At 36.0% G+C, this 24,097-nt stretch overlaps 1 protein-coding gene across 1 annotated transcript in view; it reads left to right on the forward strand.

Annotated features, from left to right (window-relative positions):
* GUCY1A2 (guanylate cyclase 1 soluble subunit alpha 2) overlaps positions 1-24,097 on the forward strand; it is a 324,587-nt gene that overhangs the window by 206,166 nt on the left and 94,324 nt on the right. The window contains exon 6 of the mRNA XM_036065829.2: positions 2,411-2,554. Coding sequence (XP_035921722.2) covers positions 2,411-2,554 — 144 coding nt within the window. The remainder of the gene's footprint in view (positions 1-2,410; positions 2,555-24,097) is intronic.

Genomic DNA, 24,097 nt, shown 5'->3' on the forward strand with positions numbered 1-24,097 from the left:
AGGTCTTGAAGTGAAAATGTTGAAATTAATGATAGGTCTGAGGCTATCGGAACAATTTTCGATGCATATTTCCTTATAAGATTTTGGTGACCAAATGGTCTTTTGGCATTCCTAGCTTAACTGTTCTCACCTTATCCCCTAAATTAGCACCCACAGAATTTAATTCAGTACATCTTTTTAATACTATATTGTTAGAATGCATTCAGCATGAAATCTAATTATGGTTATTAAATCTTTAATAGCATATTTTGTAAGTTTTGGTATATTTATGATAGAAGCATCTCTAGTCATTCAGAGACAATTTTTTTCTGCACCCATGTACATGGTGCTCATGAAATGAATGGTGAAAATGAACACACAATTAGAATGACTTATTAAAATCATGATAAACATGGTTGATTTATTTATTTGGTAGGTGTTTATTAAATAGCTATATTTTAGAAACCATGATAAGCATTATGAATATAGAGATGAAAAAAATAGTCCCATTCTTAAAGAGCTGACATCACAGTTGGGGATACATCTTGATTATAACCTATGATGAAAGCCTGTAGCAGAGAGGTATGAAAAGTGCTGTTGAAACAGAACAGCAGAAATGGTTACTTCTGCTAAAAACCAATGGAAGGACCATGGAGGGTTTCGTAGAAAAGGTGATATTGGATTTGGACATTTAATAAAATGTTTCATCACTTTGCTCTAATTAAAATATTGGAATCATCGAGGATTTTATCACCATATACTTTTTAATTTCAGTATAGTTGACACACAATGTTACATTAGTTTCAGGTGTTCAACTTAGTGATTTGACAAGTTTATATATTATGTTGTGCTCACCACAATGCAGCTACCATCTGTCCCATTACATTGCTATTACAGTAACATTGACTGTATTCCTTATGCTGTTTTAATTCCCTTGACTTACTCATTCCATTACTGGAGGCTTGTATCTCCCACTCCCCTCCACCCATTTTACCCACCTCCCCCCCTCCTCCCCTCTGGCAACCAACAGTCCTCTGTATTTATAGTTCTGCTGCTTTTTGTTTGTTTATTCATTTTTTTAAAGATTTCACTTATGACTGGAATCATAAGGTATTTCTTTCTCTGACTTATTTCACTTAGCATAAATACCCTCTAGGTCCATCCATGTTGTCTCAAATGGCACAATCTCATCTTTTTTATGGCTGTGTAATATTCTGGGGTGTATATATCCCATGTTTTCCTTATCTGTTCATCTATTGATGGACACTTAGGTTGCTTCTCTGTCTTGACTAACTATAAATAATGCTGCAATAAACCTTCAGGTGCATATGTCTTCTTGAGTTAGTGTTTTCCTTTTCCTTCAGTAAATACCCAAAAGTGGAATTATTGGATCATATGGTAGTTCTATTTTTAATTTTTTTGAGGAACCTCCATACTGTTTTCCACAGTGGCTGTACCAATTTACATTTCCACCAACCGTGTATGAGGGTTTCTCTTTCTCCACATCCCCACCCACACTTGTTACTTCTTGTCTTTTTGATTTTGGCCATTCTGACAAGTGTAAGGTGATATCTCATTGTGGTTTTGATTTGGATTTCCCTGAATATTTGTGATGCTGAGCATCTTTTCATGGGTCTGTTGACCATCTGTATGTTTTCTTTGGAAAAGGGTTTTTCTGGTCCTCTGCCCATTTTTAATTGGATTATTTGTGTTCTTTAGTGTTCAGTTGTATGATTTCTTTATATTGTTTGGATATTAACCCCTTATTAGTTATATCATTTGCAGATTATCCAAAGTATACCACCATATACTTTGGATAATTAGAGAACTTTCCTCTGAAAATAAGTTGTGCCCAGTTTTTATACCATGCTATATGCTTTGGAAATTTGAGGAGTTTAGTCTGGGGTAAATACTTAAAATATTATAACAAAAGCAGTGGCTATTTAGAATGGAATGGATGCTGACAATGAAATTAGAATAGGGTCTGAAAAGACTCTGGCAGTGTCTTTTCACTCTAATTGTAAGATTATGGATGGGTTTCTGCACATCAGTTTCTCATCTCTTAAATATTACCAATATTGGAAGTTTGAAGGAAACAAGAGGGTGGCTTTGTAAAAGGTCATTATTTGGAAATTGTTCAGGCAAAATACTGGCAATTCTTTTTTTGTGGAGGATAATTGTTCTATATTCCAGTTGTTCCCAATTTCAGTGATCATCTATGGTGATAACGTGGATGAACAGCCCCAGAGTGAGATGTCAGTATTTGACTAGCTGTCTGCAAACTGCTCTGATTACGCTCAGTTGTCTAATTGCTTAATTTATTGATGTTTTGCTGACATGTTTTCAGCAACATTTGTGATTGCACATGACTCATCATTTCTCTTCTGGCTCATTATCATATGTTTGCGTTTGATTTGTCTGATGGCTGCAGGTGGAAACAATAGGTGATGCGTACTGTGTTGCTGCAGGACTCCATAGGAAAAGCCTCTGCCATGCTAAGCCCATTGCTCTGATGGCGCTCAAGATGATGGGACTTTCAGAAGAGGTGCTGACACCTGATGGAAGACCAATTCAGGTAACCTTCTCTGCAGTTTGGTTTGAGTAGTAGCATACCTTTAACTGCGGGTGTGGGGGGGCAAGAAATTCTGTTCTGAGTTCTACTTATGTAACTTACACATTTAAACAAGTAGGTTACTCAAGAAGGATGAGGGTTAACTAGAGATAACTCATAGATCCAAGAAAAGAACAGATGGAATAATGTCCAAAATGGGAAAATGTATGTGAAAGGCTCATCGCCTTGGAGAAAAGAAAGCTAAAGTGTTAGACAAAGGAAAAACTTGTCAGTGACCAACTCAACACTACCAACCAAGGATGGTAGTGAGAATCGGAGTTGCAGAGATAATCCAAAAAAGCACGAAACGAAGAGACAAGAAAATGGTGGATCTGAACAGCTTCCTTCAGGTAATGTACAGATGTTCTTTATGAAGCCTCAGCACTCAGGGTTACTTCTGCATTTTATTTATTTTTTAATGTGGCAGAGCTTGAAGGTTGGAGCCCAGTAACTGAGGAAATTTAAAAATGGTAGAAAATTAGCTCCTGGTACACTGTACTCTTTTTGGGACTGATGGCTCTCTGCAATCTAAGATCTACCTCTAAGAATGGATGAGGTCACCTACCTATAGTCTTGCCAGGACCCAGTGGATCCCAGGAGTATTATTACTGTGAACTCTTATAAACCAGAAATCGTGTATTTGGAGAAGTAACCATGAATGTAAGGCAGCCCTTTTATAACAGCTCATGAAATTTGACTTAAAAATATAGAGAAAAGAAAGCCTCAAAATGTGGTACATTCCTAATTCTGGAGTTATGGCAAATTAGATATTCTCAGTGTCCCTTCTGACTAAAATTATTAAAATGCTGTGTCAAAATTTTTTAAAAAATATTTAACACTATTTAACATTTTTAAACCTATTGAGCACATCACCGAACTAATGGGAAAAAATGTTCCAGTTGCATTACATGTGTAAACTGACAAAATCTAAGTGGTGAATTTAAATTAATTGCTCTGTCATGAGCAGTGGTAACAGGAAACTAGGAAACACTACTTCTTTCTGGAGGAGGTCAACTTCAATCCCATCTTCAAAGAATTTCCACAGGTAAAGTACTCTGGGGAATGAATGGCTAATACTAAAAACAAAATAACTCCTTCCTCCCCCCCCCCCCCAAGAAACCCCAAACCCACACATTCACACAAGAATTCAAAGTATTATGGGTGAGAATCAATGGGAACAATAGATAAGAAAAACAGTGGAGTGTTGTCAGATATCAAAATTTTCAGATGGAATCAAAATGACAATATTTGATATAATTAAAGAAAAAAAGAAGAAGCTTAATAATGTGAGGCAGGAACAGTAGATTTGAAAAAGAACCAGAGAACTCCTAATCCAGCAACATAATACTTCAGAAAGAAAATGGTCAGTGGATGAGTTTAAAAGCAGATTAGACACAGCTGAAGGAAAAATAAGTACACCGAAAGGTAGAACTGAAGAAATTACACATCATTCGGTCCAGAGAGTTAAAAATGTGGAAATATGAATAAGATAATGTGAAATATAAAATATGTGGGAGGTATGGAGTACAGAGTGGGAAAATGTATGTTCAGTTGGGCTTCCAAACGTAGGTACAGAAGGAATGCATAAAAAGGATTTTTTTTTTTTCTGGAACAATTAAAAGACATCAGTCAGTTCTCAGACACAGTAATCCTAAGGGATTCTATGAAGGTAAATCATAGGAATTCAAAACTAAACATGTCTTAATAATGCTGTAGTGCCTCAGAGAAAAGGGGGAGTGGCTCAACGACAAAGGTGACGTTGATAAGTGGTAAAAGGATGGGCTGTTCCAGGAAAGGTTGGGGACAGCTGGTTATGCACATGGACAAAAGTATTAAAACTGGATCTCTACTTCATGAGTCTGCACATAAAGTAATTCCATCTGGGTTAAATGTGAGGGGCCATACTATTAAACTATAAATCTATAATTTGGAGCTTTTAACTTAGAGGAAGGAACAATTTTTTTTTGTAAACCAGTCTAGTCAAAAATTATCAAATCATAAAGGAAAATATGTGTAAATTTTACTACACTAAAGTTAAAACCTTCCTGTTTATCAAATAACACCTAAAAAGAACAAAAAGATAACCACAGACTAGGAGAATTTTTTTAAAAGATTTTATTTATTTGTTAGAGAGAGCGTGAGAGAGAGAGCCCACGGGTAGGGGGAGGGGCAGAGGGAGAGGGAGAAGCAGGCTCCCCGTGGAGCAAGGAGCCTGACGTGGGACTGGATCCCAGGACCTTGGGATCAGGACCTGAGCTGAAGGCAGACACTTAACTGAGCCACCCAGGCGCCCCTAGGAGAGTTTTTTTGCAGCACATTTAACCATTAAAAGTATCTGACAGTGCCATACCCCAAGTTTCCCACCTACTAGTTTGGTCCGACTTTGACACTCTGACCATGCCATCGTTAGTGAGGCTCTGGGGCAGCAGGAAATCACATACAGCTGGTGGCCGTGTAAATGGTACTGTGTCCTTGGCATTCACCAGTGAAGTTTAATTTGTGCCTTTCCTACCACCCAACAGTCCCTTCCCTAGATGTTTGCCCAGGGAAGTAGGTGCAGGTGCAGCGAAAGTCACAAGAGTATTCACAGCAATACTTTGATAAGTGCCTCAAACTGGAAATAAATAACCCTCTAATAGAATAGATGAACTGTGATAGATTTATACCATGGTATACCATACAGTTGGGAAAATGAATGGCTTTAGCTACTGACATCCGCATGGATGGATGTCAAAACCTTAATAGTGAGCAGAAGAAGCAAGTTGTCAAAGAATGCTATAGTATTATTCCATTTAATTAAGTTTCAAAACTGGGAAAATTGAAACAATATGTTATTTAGAAATATCCATATTGATGGGAAAAGTGTAAAGGAAAAAAGGGAATGGTTAATGCAAATTCAAGGTGGTGCTTCACTCCAAGGGAGAGGAAGAAGATGGTGGGAAGAGGGAGGATGCAGTCGGGAAAGTGCAGACAGGGGTAGAGGACAGAATGACTCCTTTTATCGCTATTATGTGTATACAATACGTTTACGTTTGGCAATTTTAAAATGTGGAAAGAGAGTTTTCTAACCACTCCTATCAGTAGTGAAAATAGGAAAGCATGGAGCATTAAAAAAATAGTTTAAGTACCCTCAGGACATAATTATCAAGTTATCAAGTATGTGCATGACACTTCTCCCACGGCCAGGAAAAACAAACCGGAGGGATGCCACCTCAGATCTGCTGCAAACTGCAAATATACACGGTCCAGATCGAATTCCTATCAGTTCTTAAATTTTTAAGACTACTAGCTGGGCAGTCTTCTCATTTGGGATTGTTTTTCTATGTTGGATTTTCTTTTATAGGAGATAGATGATTTGTATTGATTCAGCCCTGTCAAAGCAAATTTAAATTACCGTAGAACAAAACCAGGGAATTGTGTTTTTGCGTGGGCTCATCCATATTTTCATTTGTGGGATATAACGTGACTCTGTCTTATGAGTCAGATAGTCTTATAAAATCAGAAGAGGAAATGTCTATAAAGATTTAATAAGAATGCAGAAAGAGAATTCACCTTAATAATTTTAGCTTCATTACTAATTCATATTATTTGCATGGTTTGGGATTGTTTTTGGCATATTAATTTGACTTTGAATTGGCTTCCAACTTGGTGCCATTGGAACATTTCTAGACTTATTGAAAGAATCTTTTATTAAAAATGCTTGAGTGTGCAGTAGGGTTGTTATGTGACCAGCTGACTATTTACTTCAAACTGTGTAAGTTTTAGGCTGTGTTTAAAATTTAAGCTATTTGAGCTGCAATAATTATTCAAAAGAAAACTCCCTCAAACCTCTCACATTTTGAAAAATAAATTGATAATGTTTATATGACTGTATAAACCTTCCAGGCACCCCTCATGACAGGAAATAGGTACCCGAATTATCAATTATAATTGCTTGCAAATGATTGGTAATGTCCTTGAATCACTAAATCTAAAATTGGGTTAATTTAAACAATTTTAAAAGTAACAAAAGAAAATTTCATTTATTAGCTTTATAATACTCAAGCAAATCAGTTTTTATAAATAATGAAACTCAGAGGCTAGTTAGACTGTGTCTACAAAGCAAACACAAACATGGTCTATTTATAGAGCAAATCTGAAAAATCAGCCAAAGGGACTTTAATTAAGAGTGCTTTTAAAAATAATGATTAGAATTTTTAATACTTTGTCAAACAGTGTTGGAGTCTACTGGCTGAATTTATAGAAATGTCAGCATCATGCTTATTCCATTTTTTCCCTCCCTAGAGGAAATCTGATTTTCTTACACCTTCAACAGTAGACACTTGAAGAAAAGTAATATCGAGTTTATATTCTTTCTCTTTTGAGCTAGCCATATTGTGATTTCACTAAAAAATTGTATGATTTCATGCTATTCTTTAACCTTGTGATCCTAATCTTACCAAAGTATTTTGACTAGTTTTTAATGCTGAAAGGCTAACTTTTACTAATAATTTAACCACTCTTTAATGAAAATAACAAAATGTTTATTACTGCCTATGCTTTATTCCTTGAAAATGAAAATGTTGATAGGGAAAGAGAAGCTGAACTGAGAACTGACTAGGGAATGTGATTAAATATATATTGGAAAGACAAGTAGCATTTTCGTGATTTAAGGCTTTTGAAGAAGATTGAGTAGTGTGTCCAAATATCTAAGTTTTACTTCGGGACTTCAGTTTTTAAAAAATATTTTCATTGAATTTTATCACACAGGCACATAATTCAAATTTGCTTCATCAGTTTAGAGAACAGTACATTTTATATAATGAGGCAATTATACAGAGATGGTGAGAGAGAGTTAAAAAAACAATGTATAATCATGTTGTAATACTAATGTGCTTAGCAATCTTAATTGCAAATCAGGGAAACGCTGTGTATCTTTTCTAACAGCATAGTCCAAAGGCAGGAATACTAACACACAATTTACATATACTTACAATTTGCATGTAATACATTAAATTGTAGCTCCTTTAAGCTTCAACTTAGTCTTCTAGTGAGCTTACAGGATTTTTTGAGATTATGAAATAATTATTCTCCAATTAATTTTTAAATACTTGTTATTTATAGAGGAAATCTGATGTTGTTACTTTAATATTTGGAGGGATCTCTTCTTTGCAAATATTGTGGTATTAAATTAACCCCATGAGAATATAACCGAAGATTGTATTTAGAAAAAAAAAACTAATTGATAACTGTGGATAAAATTCTAATATGTACTTTTACCCTGAAGTATGTATACTTACCTAAAATGTTCTATCTTTAGAATTTAAACCTAAGGATTCAGAAAGAACTACTTAGGCATTATATGAACTCACTGTTAGTTAAGATACTGAGCCCAGCTATTCTCACCTCCCATGTTTATCCAGTAGACACATTTGAAATTGCTTTTAATCTTTTAGGTAATGCAAATCGTTGTAATTTTAGTAAATTACTGTTTTGTTGTAGCAATACTATACAAAATTACTATAATATTATTGGTGAAATTTATGGCTAAATATATTTTCTAATCTGTTCCGTATAGTGAATTTATTTGGTACTAGAAAGATGTTTCTGTTTTTTAAAGAATATGTTTAAAGTATTCATTGAGAGTTTACCAATACATGAGATGATAATAGATTCTCCTCTTTGCTTCTGTTTAATTACTAGAGCTTGAGTCTGTATATTCTGTCCAGATCTTCTCATTAATACTCCCCTCAAATGGTTATGAAATTCATCCATTAAACCCATCCACTTGATACTTAATGTGGTAGCAGTTGATAGTTTTTTAAGTTTCCATTCATCTGACAAAAATTTTCATACTGTTTTTATTTATTTCCTTGACTGTGTCAGCCGTAATTAATTTTAAATTCTTTGCTTGATAAATCCCTTCTCTAGAGTCTTGTGGTCTATTACATTATCTGTCCTTTCACTTCATTTTTGGTCATGTTACATCTCTTGTGTGCCTAATTATTGTTATTTTTTGTTTGAGTGCTAGAGATTGTGTATAAAAATATTATAGAAATAATTTCCCTCCCGTAGGGAAATTTTACATGTTCTTCTGGTGGGAAGAATGGTAGGAGCTCTAGCAATCAGAGATCAGAAGATTTAATGCTAGGATTTATTCTCTGTGGGGACCAGCTTAGTTCAGAGTCACCTTCTGTTTCTGGTATCACCCTTATACCTTTGGTGTTGGCTGTCAAGGTCTCATCTCAAAGTCTGGAGGGTTTACTGAGGCTTCCCCCTTTGGCAACCCTCAGACTCTGGATTTTGTGTCCATGGTTCTGTAAGACTGTTACGGTACCAAAGGTCCTGCTCAGTTCCTTAACCTTTCTGAAGTCAGAAGATACCTGGAGTGGACAAGCACCCTCAGATTTAGCACTGACTTCTCCTTGACGTTGATTTCCCTCCTTATCTTGGTGTAATAATTTTTCATTGCCTTGTGAGCTGACCTGCCGGAGGGTGTTCAAATTATATAATCTGCTCTTACTAGAAATAGAAGTTCAAAGTCATGTACATTTTTATAAGAGTTTTATTTTACTAATAATGATTCATCCTCACTAATCTACATTTGTGCCTATTTTCGACCCAAGTCACAGATGACATTATCTTTAAATAGAAAAGACAAAAACATCTAACTGTATTTAAACTAGCTACTGTAGAGTAACAATAAATAAACATCTATTGAAACACTTAACTGTGTGCCAGGCGGCACTGATCCAAGTCCTTGCCATGTAATAGCTCTTCTTTTTTTTTTTTTTAAATTTAATTTAATTTTATTATGTTAGTCACCATACAATACATCATTAGTTTTTGATGTAGTGATCCACGATTCATTGTAGCTCTTCTGAGTCTCACAAATCTAGGAGGACTGTATTGCTATTATTTCCATTTGACAGTTGAAGAAAAGAATAAAAAAAATTTAGCTAACCAGCACTCCTAATTACTGCACTCTATAGACTTATTAAATGGAAGTGTAAATAAATTTCATATTGTCAAATTTTTCTTACTGCTTGCATATTCCATTACTAACAAATTAGACTTTTCATGGCTCCAGTCAAGAAAATGTAAACTTACATTAGATGTCCTCTTCAAGAGAATGGAAATGAGTAATGTGTTTTAGAGATATTCCATCCAAAATGATTAATTTTTAAAATCATAAAGTGAGAGAGGTAAGTTCAGTGATGTGTGCATGGGCAGGGAATGGCTGTGTTCCCATCATTCTTTCAAAAATTAGAATCACCAGCCAGATTGATTGGACGCACCCATCAGCCAATTTACTGCATTCTTTTTTTCTGTTTACTTTCCCTTTGTTTATTGTGGATTTTAATACAGAAGGTCCATATTTCAAAATGTTATATTTACATTTTTTCCATAGGGTAGTCTTTGAATTTTAAGGTGGTGTTTTATACTCAAATTAGTTATTTTTATATGTTGCACCAGAAATTTGTTTTCATCACAGAATTGGTCTTCTGGTGTGATGCTGAAGTATTGTGCTGTAATAGGGCATACTTATTGCCTTAACAATCCTTCTATAAAATGTTGGCCTAATGATTTAATAGACATTATTATTTATGCGATGTGTATGTCAGTGAGATAGAATTCCCTTGCTAGTTGATTTTAGCTTTTATCTTTAATCGTGATTGATTCTAATAATAATTTAATTAGACTGTTGATCACCTTTTCAATCTGTGGAAAAAAATAGTTTATCAGGCACACACTTTTGAAAGTGCTGGGCTTGCTGAAAAGTTTTGTTATGATTTTTGTCCAACAGATTTTCCAAGCAGTCCTTTTGTGAAAGTATTTGCCTGTTTTTGCTACATGAAAGAAAAATAGCAATAATAAGTTTATGAAAGGGAAAACAAAACCAAGCAAGGAAGGGAGAGCTAAATTGATTTGCATGAAATTGTGCATGAAAAATACAAAATTGCTAGCTTGGTTTTGTGTACCAGTCTTCACAGCTGCACATTTTCAGAAGAGAAATGCATTCTTTAGCGGAGGCACAGTTTAAATGTTTTATAAAGTTACTCTGTTAGATAATATGACTATGGGGTAAACAAGCCTCAAGAAGTTTCAATCTGTTTCATTTGCTTTAGCCTGTCTGCAGAGAGGGTCCCTCCCAGGAATATTTGTACAATGTCCTAAGAAGAGGCTAAAAATTATATTTGTAAAGGGGTTCATTTTTATTTGATTCTTGTGTGGTATGTTCCAGAAGTATGAAGCCACTGAGTAGTTAGGTAGCTCATGTTTTTATTTATCTGAGTTTTATGTAAAGAATAATAATCTTTGTCTGCCAAGTCTTGCCCCTAAAAAGACATTAATTTGTGATTTTACCAACCCATTTTGGGGGTAGGTTAGCCCATTGTATTTTAGAATATGGTCTCTTTCTCTGGCATTATTGAACAAGAGAGCTTTTATCTTTTACTGCCAGTTTAACTTAATCTCTTTTAGAGTTAATTGGGACATATATGTATGCCAACACCAGTAGCTCGGATCTTATAATACCAAAAGTGATGTGAAAATAGCAAGATGGAATAATATGTAAGAGAGTAATGTGCTCTCTGCAATGCTGACCATACTGTTAGGATTTATGTTTTGGGTTTGTTATGCTGCCTTGAAATCTAATATCTAGCTCCAAATAAAAATTTAAAAATTACTTCAAAGTAATTTTTTTCATTTTCCGAAACTACAAAAGGTAAAATGACCTCCGAAAACTGACACACAGAAGAGAGTCAAGATCACCTATAATTTACCAACACACCATAACCACATATTAAATTTTGTTGCATATTCTAAAAGGCTTTTTTTCCCGTGAATACACAAACACATAGAAATAGAGTTTACAGACTTGAAAAGTAGATTCTTTTAAAAATTGAATGGACTTCTTTCAATGAAGTAAAGTTAGGTGGCCGTATACCATGGATACACCTGCATCCTAAATACACAGCGGAGACTTGGGAAGTCCTAGGAAACATCTCTCGTTGTTCTTAACTCACTTTGATTTTGCATTTTCCTGTTCTGACAGTTGAATTTTCAAGTCACGGCAAGGCAACTCTTTAATCACCTGAGTTGCAAATGTGGTAGGAACAATTCAGTGTCACGAGTGCTTTTAAAAATCTGTTACGCTTTGTGTTGATGTCATGTCAAGCATATGGTGATTGTTTGGGTCACCACTATAATATTCCTCATTTGGGATGTGGTTTCCTAGCAACTCTCGCTTTTTCCTAATGGCTGAATTGATTTCAGCACATTTGTAATGCTTTCTACTGCATCAGAAATTGTCACCTTGTGTGTAAATGTTACAACATCAAATTTACATGTAGATTCAATTCTAAGAAATTATACTGCTTTATCACTTGCCTTTAATGTGCTCATTCAAAGGTTAATCCAACCATAAAAAATAGATTTAGTAAAACCTGATTAATTCAGATTGTACTCTTCGGGGAAATATGGTGAATTTGATGACAATGTCCGAAATACTTGCAAATAGTTCCTAGCCCGAGGCCTGGCGAAGTTGAAGAAACAGACTAATTTTAATGGTCAGATGACCAGGTAATCAGCAGGTTGGTAGGAACATAGGCCTGGACTTTGCTCTGAATGTCTCAGGGGCCAAAAGGGCTTTTTCTTCGGAGGCAGTTTGCAGTTTGCTGATTCTGTGTGATCCTGGCTGGAGCATTGCCAGGAGTGACTTTTACTCCTGTTCAACAAATGTGTTTTGAGTACTGATTATTTTCTAGACCACTGGTTAGGCACTGGGGATGTAAGGGCAATTAAACCGGATATGGCCCTGACCCTCCCAGAAATTACGGTCTATGGAGCCAACACCTATAAATGAAGGACTCAGTTATCGAGTGGAAATAGACACGTGGATTTTTCTCAGTACTGTTTCCATCTTGAGTGAGAAATTTTTGTTAGGTTCTTGAAAATATGTAGCAAAGACCTTAAATTCTTCTTAGGAGATTCAAGATACTGTTGCTGTGCATTCAGATCTACATTATTTTGGTGTCTGTAGATTTTGTATGTATCTAGGGAACTGGAGTGGAAAGACAATGAAAACAAAGTGTGTGCCGGTAGCTGGGTTGATAGTTTATGTATCGTCCCATTCAGTCTCTGCAACAATCCTATGAAGCTTACAGGTGCAGTTTTTATACATTTTAAAGATGAAGTGAAATGTCAGGGGTTAAAGAATCTGTGTAAGATCATGGAAAAATAATATATATATATTGTGCCTCTTCTCTATGTCAGACTTTGTGCCAGGTGCTTTATGTACTTTATCTCTTTTAATCCTGCCCACCCCCAAAACCCTGCAAAGTACATTTAATCTTATTATTTAATTCTTCAATCTTATTTTACATTTAAAGAATTTGAGATTCAGAAGTTTACATGATTTGGGGCGCCTGGGTGCTCAGTTGGTTAAGTGTCGGCCTTCAGCTCATGTCATGATCTCAGGGTCCTGGGATCCAGCCGCAGGTCAGGCTCTCTGCTCAGCAGGGAGCCTGCTTCTCCCTCTCCCACTCCCCCTGCTTGTGCTCTCTCTCTCTCTCTCTCTGAAATAAATAAGTAAAATCTTAAAAAAAGCAAGGAACTTTATATGATTTGACCAAGATTATGCAGCTGGTCAATTGCAGAACTAAATTTGAACATGGATCTGTCTGCTTGGGAAAAAAAAAAATCCTTGAACTTCTTTCTACCAAGCTGGCCAGAACCTCGCCAGAATGCCCAGGCTACAATTCTGTGATCTCAACATTTAGCAAGAGTTCCCTCTCATCGAGCACTTACTATGTGCCTGGCATTGTGCTAAGCCAGAGTGTGTGCATGCTCACTCTTTCTCTTATCTGTCTATACACATGCATATGTACATATACATATGTGTGACTTACATGTATGCATGTGTGTTATAAGCATGTCTTCATATTTGTGAAATATACAGATATTGAATATTATCAGGTAAGCCCTACAACAACCATGGACCATGAATAAGATGGCATCCTTATTTAAAAATGAGAAAACCAAGACTCAGGGAGGTTAAGGGATTTATTGTCAAATAAGAGTAAATAGATAAATAAGAGTAGATTCTGAATTAGAATTTAAATCTGTTTGACTTCAAAGTCCACGATCTTTAACCATCTCCCTACACTGCCTCCGCAATATAATGAGAACGTATGATTTTCTAATCTTACGACTAAGCTAATAACTTTAATCTCCCTTGAAAAAAAAAATACTGGTTTTCTGTCTTCCTTAAGAAATGTTCAGATGCAGGGGCGCCTGGGTGGCTCAGTCATTAAGCGTCTGCCTTCGGCTCAGGTCATGATCCCGGGGTCCTGGGATCGAGCCCCGCATCGGGCTCCTTGCTCAGCAGGCAGCCTGCTTCTCCCTCTCCCACTCCCCCTGCTTGTGTTCCCTCTCTGGCTGGCTTTCTCTCTGTCAAATAAATAAAAAATCTTTGAAAAAAAGAAAAAAGAAATGTTCAGATGCAGTAGCAGAGCAATGACTTGAAGGCATTCTAATTTGGGGCAAACTCTATTGACTATAACTGTCCGTGAAGATGTTAAAATAATGAGGATAATTACGTCTGCATTTAAAAAGAGGGAGCCAAAAATTGGTAGTTTTATAAAATTTCAAAATCTCTGAAGGAAAAATTAATTTGGGAATAATATTGAAATATGAACTTCTGTAATATTAGCTTCCTCTGAAAAAAAAGATGTAATCTCTTCTTTGTGGCAGTGTAATAATCCCAAACCAGGAAAACAGAGATTTAAAACCATAGCAGAGAATCCAAAAGAAATATTGTTCTTTAAGACATATTCTTTTCCAGATGGTATCTGTTGATTCTTTTGTATGTTAAGTTATCCAAGATCACTTTTTTGTTTACAATAACCAAAGCACTGATGGGAAGTGGAAAAATATAGTAAAATGGTTTGATCACCCAGCCAGCAAGCATTTACTGAATTTCTCTCCTGTACAAAACTACATAGTTGAGTAGCAGACTGCACTGCGGGAGTGCCAAATACTAATCTGCTTTTTCCTTGGCTCTCATTAAGTAAAAATTCTGTCTACACAATACCACAACATCTGGTCACTTAAATCCATTCAGTCAAAAATGCAATCAGCCGCCCAGATTTTCAGAGTCTAGGATTCCGTTCAACTTGTTTGCTTTAATTATTAGTTTATCTGAAAGCGATGTCAAGTAGTCAGTAGCCTGTATGTAGCTATTTCATCGTGCTTGGCAGGCACCTCACCTAAGGAAAGGTGCAGACATGGAAGAGAGAAATGGCAAGTCCTGCTTCTCAGGGGCCCTCAGTCCAGAGTTTGCAGAGACCGGTGTGGTGTTCTCTGCTGTCCGTTCTGGTTGCCGGCTTGTGAGTTTGTTTTCCCCATCCCTAGCCCACCAGACCCCCGGGACCCCCCATATTTCCTTTCTCTTCCCATTTCATAAATGTGCTTGTCATTCTCCCATGGGCTACCTTAGAATTACACAAAATAATATCGTTATGACTCATGCACATAAAACCGTTGATACTGGTTCATTTAGGAGAAGGGGCCTTTTCTACCTTTAACCTTCAAGTTTTCTATTTGCTTAAATTTTCCAAATGTGGGCATGGATTACTTTATATATTCATTTTTAGTATCCATAACAGTTATCCCAGCTGTGCTATAATGGACTGCTTTTCTTAACTTCTTTATAGGTATCTATGATTTTAAAAATATAAATATAGTTTAAAAATGAAGAAGCCCAAATGTTCACCTGTGTATTCAATTCATAAGGAGTAATCCAGCAGATCATGCCTAAAACTGAACAGAGCAGAAGAATTTTATTGGCTAAAAAGTAATCTTTGGCAAAATTGTGCACTAAAGCATTTGGCCAGGAAAATGAGGGTTGGTAGAAATAATGGTCATAGAAGAAAAGTATGCTGGCAGAAATTAATATTAGCAAAGGTCTGATTACTGAGTCACAAATCGTCACTGTAAATTTTAAATGGGAAAGAATTGATGCCAATTAAAATATTTTCAGAGGAATACAACTAGAAATGTAAAGCATTAGAATCAGTTTAACTGTGTTATATAGAGAATAGATCAAGGAATTAAATTTACTTAATGGCAATTAGTTCAGAAAATTCTTCATGATAAACTTCAGCATTGGTAAATTGCTGCCTTCATTTGTTGTATTTCTTTGCTGGAATCCAAATGCCTCAAACTGTCACTGTTTTATTAGTCATAGGAATTATTTGATGTTCTAGACATCTGTGCTCAATAAATGGAATTAAATTTTACCAAGTGGGGAAAGGAGAAAGTAAAGAATTTAGTTGTCACGATATTGATAGCTATCTTACTTTGCTTGTGTGTATACAGTTTCTTCTCTCTGGTCTTTCATTGTACAAGTCAATATACTTTTACGTTTGCAAATTTTTTGCCATGTCACTTACCTGGTGTACAAGTAGATGCACTGACTTTTGGTGTTTGTATGAATTTAGAGTTGTCTCCATTTTTTTGATATTCTCATATTACTCTTTTGTTTTCTAGGTTTTCGTATTCCGAATTACATCTTTTGAAAAGTGCTAACTGTATCCCAGGCCCCTGTTTCACCTTTACCACTTAAGGCAGAAATTAGTAATCGTGCTATCAAAAATATAATGAAACAAAGTAGGACTTCTTCATCATGCCGATCCTGAGGATATATATTATGGGGTTATGATCCACTGTGATGAAGTCTCTGCACTGTGCTATATTGAAATCATTTTACTCTAGCTGTGCTATTATAGGAAGCTATATCCAAACATTATTGCCTATAAATGTCCTTTTCCTTTTCTTTATTTTTAACTCTAATTTATGAAAATGCTTATTATCTTATGATTAAAAAGGCATGCTCAGGGAAGTAAGAGTTGTGCCATACCATACACTCTATCGGGAGTCTAAGCCTACTCTATTGGCCATAAACAACAATGGCAAAGCTTCCTTTTAAGGTGGATGCTTCAAGGGTTGTTTATGACCTCAAATATTTGCTCCAAAATCACTAATCCTTATTTTCAGTTGGAAAAGTTAGTAGTGTGTTAAATAGATTAGTATTTTGATTTGCAAAATTATCGAAAGCGAACATGTTTCTCTCCAGCTCTATGGCATTGTTCGGATGGCCAATTAATGCCAGATTCTAGAGCCATATACATTTGTCTGAAGATTCCAGATGTTTTCTGATTTGCTGTTGCTGTCTGGTAAAGCCATACAACCATTAATTTAATTTCAGGTTTTTGGCTTTACTAAGCTGGGTATAAAATGACCTTCCTTTTTTTGTTTTTCTTTCTTCTAGTCTAATTTAGCCAGAACTAACCAGAGATAATTTACAAAAGGATAATTATATGGGAGCTTAGGAGATTCAGTTGTGAATAATTAACAATTGGTAATTGTTGATTGTAAAAATTAGAAAATTTGAAGGACAGTTCTCTCATTCCACATGCAATAAAACAGGTAGAAAAAATTAGGTAACTAGTTAGCAGGGGAATCTCAACATTTGAGATTTACCAAGAAAGCTAATGAAGAAAATAAGGCCAGACAGAAGCAGGAAAAATAATTTTGCAGTTTCTGTTTTTTGTCCCAGCAACTGCTCATTGTGATAGAAGAAATATCATTTGGAGTCTTTTTGAGGTTATTATATTAAAGAAGTAGAAAACATCGCACAAAGCTGTGTCAGGGAAGTCTAATTATTTTGACCTCTTGAGTGTCATTTCTGTCTATTAAAAGACTATTGCCATTTTTACCATTTCATTTAATTCTTGTAAAAACTCTTTTCTCCCAGGTCCTGAGTCTTCCTTCTGTGAGAGACCCTCATTATGATTTTGGGGGCAACTCTTCCCACAGAACTCGGTCAAAGTTGACAAGTAGATTTCTTCTTTTAACCTTCAGCTTTTCCTGCTGTAAGCTGGGTCAGTTGTTAGTTTGCAAAACATCAGTACGTGAGTGCCCTTCTGAATCACCCATGCCTCTCCGTCTCCTCTCTAACAACATATTTATTTTTGAAAATAGTAGAGTGTCGTGATGTGTCTTCGGGTATGAAAATTTTCCTATCTCTTATATTTATTGTCATCTTCTTCAAATTTATCAAAGAAATTAATTACAGAAGAATTATTTTTAGACACTTTGCCTAAGTATCAAGTTATAAATACTATGAACTTATTATAAGAAGCTATTCTAAGGAAAAATTATGACCATTTAAAAATTTATGCTCACATGAATGATAATTCTACATTCGCCTGTTGTTAGAACCCACTTCAGAAATCCACACACAGCCATGCCTCAGGACGCATCAGAGCCTAGAACTGCTCCACCTCCTGATGTTCTGCCCTCTCACGACCTCTTGTTCTTCCGCCATTTAGTATTCTGCCATTCCCACTGATCACCGGGACCTCCAAGCTTATCCATTCATAGTTTTTCAGTCTGTAATTTGTCTTCTGGCTATTTGCCTTCTGTGTTAGTTTGCTATGGCTGCCATAACAAAGTACCACAAATTGGGTGTCTTAAAATACCAGAATTCTATTGTCTCACACTTCTGAGGCTAGAAATCTGAGATCAAGGCATCAGCAGGGCCAGAAGTCCCTGAAGACACCTGGAAAGCGTCCATCTGTAGTTCTTCGGCTGTGACAGCATAACTTCAGGCCTCCACATGGTGTTCTCCCTGCTTGCCTGTCTGTCTGTGTCCAGATTTCTCCTTTTTATCATAGCATCAGTCTTAGTGGATTAGAGGACCCCACCCTACTCCAGTACGACCTCATCTTAACCAGTTCCATGTGCAATGACCCTATTTCCTACATTACATTACATTCTGAGGTACTGGAGGTTAGAATTTCAATGTGTGAATTTGGTGGGACACAATCCAACCCATAAACACCTTATCTAGCCAGGTTCCCATTATCTCATATCCCAGTCAACACTGTTCCTAACAGCCTTCTAGTTTTACTCTTCATTATCCCCTGTCACACTGGACTACCAACATAGACCATTCTGGGTCTGGAATTAATGAACATTACTGGAGAAACTGACACAATCATGGTAATTAAATATCCATTACAAATGCATACCTTTGAATGCATCTGGTCCCTAAATTCTCCAGGATATCATTTTACTATCCCTTCTTGGTGACTCTTGCTAATATTTTTCACTCTTTAAAAGGGTTTGTCTCTTATCCTTGCTGCTTTGATTCTTAACAGACTCTTGCTTTCCCAATTGAATGAAATGTTGGAAGATCTCAATATGAATGATTTCACCTTTTCTTCCACACTGCTCGCCAGTTCTTTCTTCAGGTGTTTTCTCCTTTGCCTCTTTCATCTCTACTCCTCAACTTGTCCCCATGTGTCAGCAAAATTTCTTCTATTATTAACCTAAAATTTTCATTTTCTTTGAAAGCTTTCCTCTCTAACTATGCCATATTCTGCTTCTCTGTTTGTGACCAAACAGCAACAAAGCCATTTGGTTGGCTCTTGATTGCCTGTAAACGAGGGACTGAATCCTCATCAATACCTTCAATCTGTCCCCCAGCTATCTTTTCAGACCTCCATCCAGTTAAATAAGTAACATCCCACCACAATATCATGGCATTAACAAAGCAGGCTAATTGCTGTTCTGTACAATCCTGCCTCTTCACTTTAGCCATACTGTTACTGGGTTGTTTGTTTTTCCTATTCTCTCCATCCTTCTTGGCCCAGCTTAACTCCTGTAAAGTCATCACTGACGCTTGTGTTCTCTTTAATGGCAATTATTTGCTGATGCTTTAGGAAATCTATTACTTTTGCCACATTTAACTATTGATATTTATCATATACTATCTTGCAAATAAATTGCTTATGTATATTTTAGTCACCAATTATGGGCTCTGTAGTAAAATGTCCTGCTACATAGCAAATTTAAAATAATAAATTTTGGGATTTACCATTAAAAATTGTTTATGTATATTCCTGTGTGTTATGAATTAGACTGTAAGAATGTTCATATCTGGAATTGTGTCTTCATCTTTGTGCATTATACTGCAAGCGATTTATAATATTTGTTGAATTAAGTTAAAACTAATACACTAATGCAGAATATTCATTCTGATGAATAGGGAAAATAATATCCTGATATATACTTACTAATTCTTTGTTTTTTCATACATTGCTATTCCATCTAAAATATTTGTCAAGATACTACTCTGTGTTTGATACCAGATATTCAATAGGTATAGAAAAAAATGCAATTTATTATATAATTTCATTCTATAAATAAATCCATAACGATAGCATCAATAGCATTTGGGTAGTATATATGACTTTATATTTTATTTTATTTTATTTTATTTTATTTTTTTAGATTTTTTATTTATTTATTTGAGACAGAGAGAATGAGAGAGAGCGAGCACATGAGAGGGGAGAGGGTCAGAGGGAGAAGCAGGCTCCTTGCTGAGCAGGGAGCCCGATGCGGGACTCGATCCAGGGACTCCAGGATCATGACCTGAGCCGAAGGCAGTTGCTTAACCAACTGAGCCACCCAGGCGCCCTTTTTTTTTTTTTTAAAAGATTTTTATTTACTTATTGAGAGAGAGAGAGAGAATGATAGAGAGAGAGCATGTGAGGAAGGAGGGTCAGAGGGAGAAGCAGACTCCCTGCTGAGCAGGGAGCCCGATGCAGGACTCGATCCTGGGACTCCAGGATCATGACCTGAGCCGAAGGCAGTCGCTTAACCAACTGAGCCACCCAGGCGCCCTATATGACTTTATATTTTAAACTAAAACAAAAAAGTTGATAATTTTTTGTAGACATGCATCTAATTGAATGTATTTGTGAACTTCTATAATTTTATCTTGAATATATTAATAATTATTTTGCACAACCTATCTTCCTTCTCCCCCATATTTTTCTTTTAATTTTTTATTCAGGTATAATTAGTATACAGTGTTATATTAGTTTCAGGTCTACAATATAATAATTCAACAACTCTACATTACTCCGTGCTCATCATGATAAGTGCACTCTTAAACCCCATCACCTATTTCCCCGATCCTCCTACCCACCTTCCCTCTGGTGACCATCAATTTGTTCTCTGTAGTTCGTCTTTTTGGTTTGTCTCTTTTTTCCCTTTCGTTCATCTGTTCTGTTTCTTAAATTACACATATGAGTGAAATCATATGGTATTTGTCTTTTTCTTATTTCACTTAGCATTTTACCCTCCTGATCCATCTGTGCTGTTAGAAATGGCAAGCACTCATTCTTTTGTCATGGCTGAGTAATATTCCATTCCATCTTTTTTATTGATTCAACTATGGATGGACATGTGGGTTGCTTCCATATCTTGGCTTTTGTAAATAATGCTTCCATAACGTAGGGGTGCATATATCTTTTCAAAGCTTTTTTTTTTAAAATAAGTCAGAAATTTTTTGTGATGTTTGCATGTGGTCTGTTAATAACCATAGCTCAGGACCCTGGGTTGTAACATCGTACTATTCATATCAGTAGTCAGACACATTGGAAACCAGGTCCCTATGTCAAGTCCAATGAAGGGAGTCCCTGAAGGGTTAGAAAAGTGGTGTATAGGTGGGTGATGTTTGGAAGTGTACACCTGAAACTAATATACCACTGTATGTTAACTAACTAGAATTAAAAACTTAGAAAAAAAAGAAAGGTGATATAATCTAATGACCAGATGGATGCCACTAACCGAAGGAGAGCAAAACTTCATAAGAGAGTCCCATAAACTGGGCTTAATTAAACTGATCATGTCCATTTCTATTGTACATCCTTTACTGCCCAAGCTGACAAGACTCTAGAAATAGAACAGATTCTTCCTTTTGATTTGTGTACATTTTAATGTCTTGAATCTAGAGGCTGCTTGTGAAATTCACTGAAGTTACCAAAGACTGAATAATTAGCCCTTTCTCTCATCAACTATTATTAGAGTCATTATCAGCCCTTTGCATTGAAAAGTACAAAATGTACTAATGGCTGAGATTTTCAAACATTTTACAGGGCGACATTATCCTATTAGGACAGTATCCTTAAAGAGGAGACATGTGAATTAATATGCAGGGACACAGAATTAACCAGGCATCATCTTTTCATTTAAGGAGCACTCACATGATTAAATCTGAGTTAAAAATTCATCCTTAGAAGTTAAACTGTAGCAGAATAACTGATTTTACTTTATGGCTGTCAACTTGATTGACAAGTAGGACCCATCAAGTATGTCTCTATTCCTGTAATTCAGGGGCACCTTGAAAATATTTCCTGAGAGAAAAGAAAGAAATATATGGAGGGGGAAAAAAACGGAAACAGCCTTTCTGATTAAGAACATATTCAAGATAAAATATAGACATTTTTCTATATCCATTATGGTGCTAAAACCACTGGACTGGAAAATGCCTCAGTTGTGGGATGATTGGTATAAATCAAATACTTCATTCTTACTTGGCAACCATTTATGGTACTGCATAATTCATTTAATTTTTAGTGGTGTCATTCTGTATTTTCATGCAATTGGAATTGGTACTTTATTTTGTAATTGCAGGAAGGGCTTATCTTTCCTGTACAAGAATTCAGAATTTTAGTTTTGTAATAGCTTATTGAAATAGTCAATATTTTATTATGTTGTTATTACTGGTACCTTTAGCTCTCAGTGTTTGCATGTGGCTGTGCTCTGCTGGAGGTCATCTAAGCCATGTGAGTAGATGTGGTTTTCATCACCCACTTCTGTCAGTGAGACCGACAGACAGACAGACAGACAGAAGTGCAGCTTTGGGGCCTGTGTTCTCTGTGGCATTTTATCGCTCCATGTCCTTCTGTCTTGGTGTAAGAAAGACTGGAACTTTGATACTGTATTTTTTTTAATGAGCTTTAATTAACATATAACATTCACCTTTTGAAAGTATACAGTTTGGTGGTTTTTAGTATACTTAATTAGTATTCAACGTTGTTCGACCATCACTATCCAATTCCAGAACATTTTTGCCATCTTAGAAAGGAACTCTGTACTTACTCATTAGCAGTCACTTCTCATTTCCCCACCCTCTCCCTGCCTCTGACACTGTTGATCGTTCTCCCTATGGATTTGCCTCTTTATGACATTTCATATCAATGGAATCATACAGTCAGTGGTCTTTTGTGACTGGCTTCTCGCACTTAGCATGAAGTTTTCAAGGTTGATCCGTGTTGTGGTTTTGTGGCTGAACAATACTCCATTGTATGGCTCTGCCTACCATGTTTTGTTTAGTAATTCATCCATTGGTTGTGCTTTTGGTTTTCTTTTTTTGTTTATTTTTTTGCCACTGTAAATACTGCTGCTCTGAACATTCCTGTAGGAGCTTTGGTGTGAAGATGTATTTTCAACTCTCTTGAGTACATGCCTGGGAAAACAGTTGCTCGTATGTAACTCTGTAACTTTTTGAGCAGTTGCCACACTGTTGCCCAGAGCAGCTGCACCATTTTGCATTCTGACCAGCCACGTTAATGTTTACTCATCCTCACCAACCAACCTTAATATTTACTCATCCTCACCAACCTTTGTGATTTTTGTCCATCTTAAATGCCATATTTTTAAGTAAAAATTTCATTGAGAGCTTGCATGGTCTTTTTTGCATGTGGATTTTGAGGAATTCCTAGCTTCATGTAGTATACATTTCTTCTAGAGATTTTATTTGGTTGGCAGCTACTTTTTCAAACCTTTTGAAATATAATGTCACTCTAAAAATGGTGATGCTCAGTCTCTTCCATAAAATTTTTTGAAAAAAGGCTTATTGTGCATTATTTAAGATTAATACTTTGGTGATTCTATGAAGAGCTATCGGTGAAATTGATGAGTACATTTCTTTACCTCACAGATACTGAACTTTCCCCACCTGCTTTTCAATAAGGGCAAATGGTGATATAATTCCAATGTCCCAAGCTTCACTCTCCTGCACTTACAAAAATAGATTGAAGGAAACATATCCTTTCACACGAACAAACAAACAACAGAAACCTTCAGCCCTCCTTTATATTTTTCTTATTTCTACTTATTAGTGACAATAATAAGTAGAAAGATAGTTTCCTAGAATATTTCCATAAAAATTAAGCTGCATGATAAATACTTGATGAAAACTGCACCGGGTTCTTTCAGACATTTCAGAAGTATTTACTACTAAATATTAGTGCAACTGACAGAAGTGTGCATATAAATTGGAAATACAGCTACTTCAAAGATAAATAGAAGACCCTTTGTCAGTGAAGTTAACCCAAGTTGGATCCTGGAAGTAGATGACTTCTCAGGAACCTCCCAAACTTAATACTTGATAATTCTAGGTTGAAATGTAGATGTAATGGCATGAGTTCCTTGAAAGAAGAGTCCGAAATAAGACCTTAGGTGTAGGTGGTTTGTTTGGAAGGTAATACCAGCACTCAGAAGTGAGAGTAGAGACTGAGACCAAGAAGGAGGAAAGAACAACATAAGGTTACATTTTCAAGGTCACACTCCTGTGAGCAGTGTGGACTAGATTCTGCTGGGGGT

Source organism: Halichoerus grypus, chromosome 11, assembly GCF_964656455.1.
Source record: "Halichoerus grypus chromosome 11, mHalGry1.hap1.1, whole genome shotgun sequence".
NCBI classification, from domain to species: Eukaryota; Metazoa; Chordata; class Mammalia; order Carnivora; family Phocidae; genus Halichoerus; species Halichoerus grypus.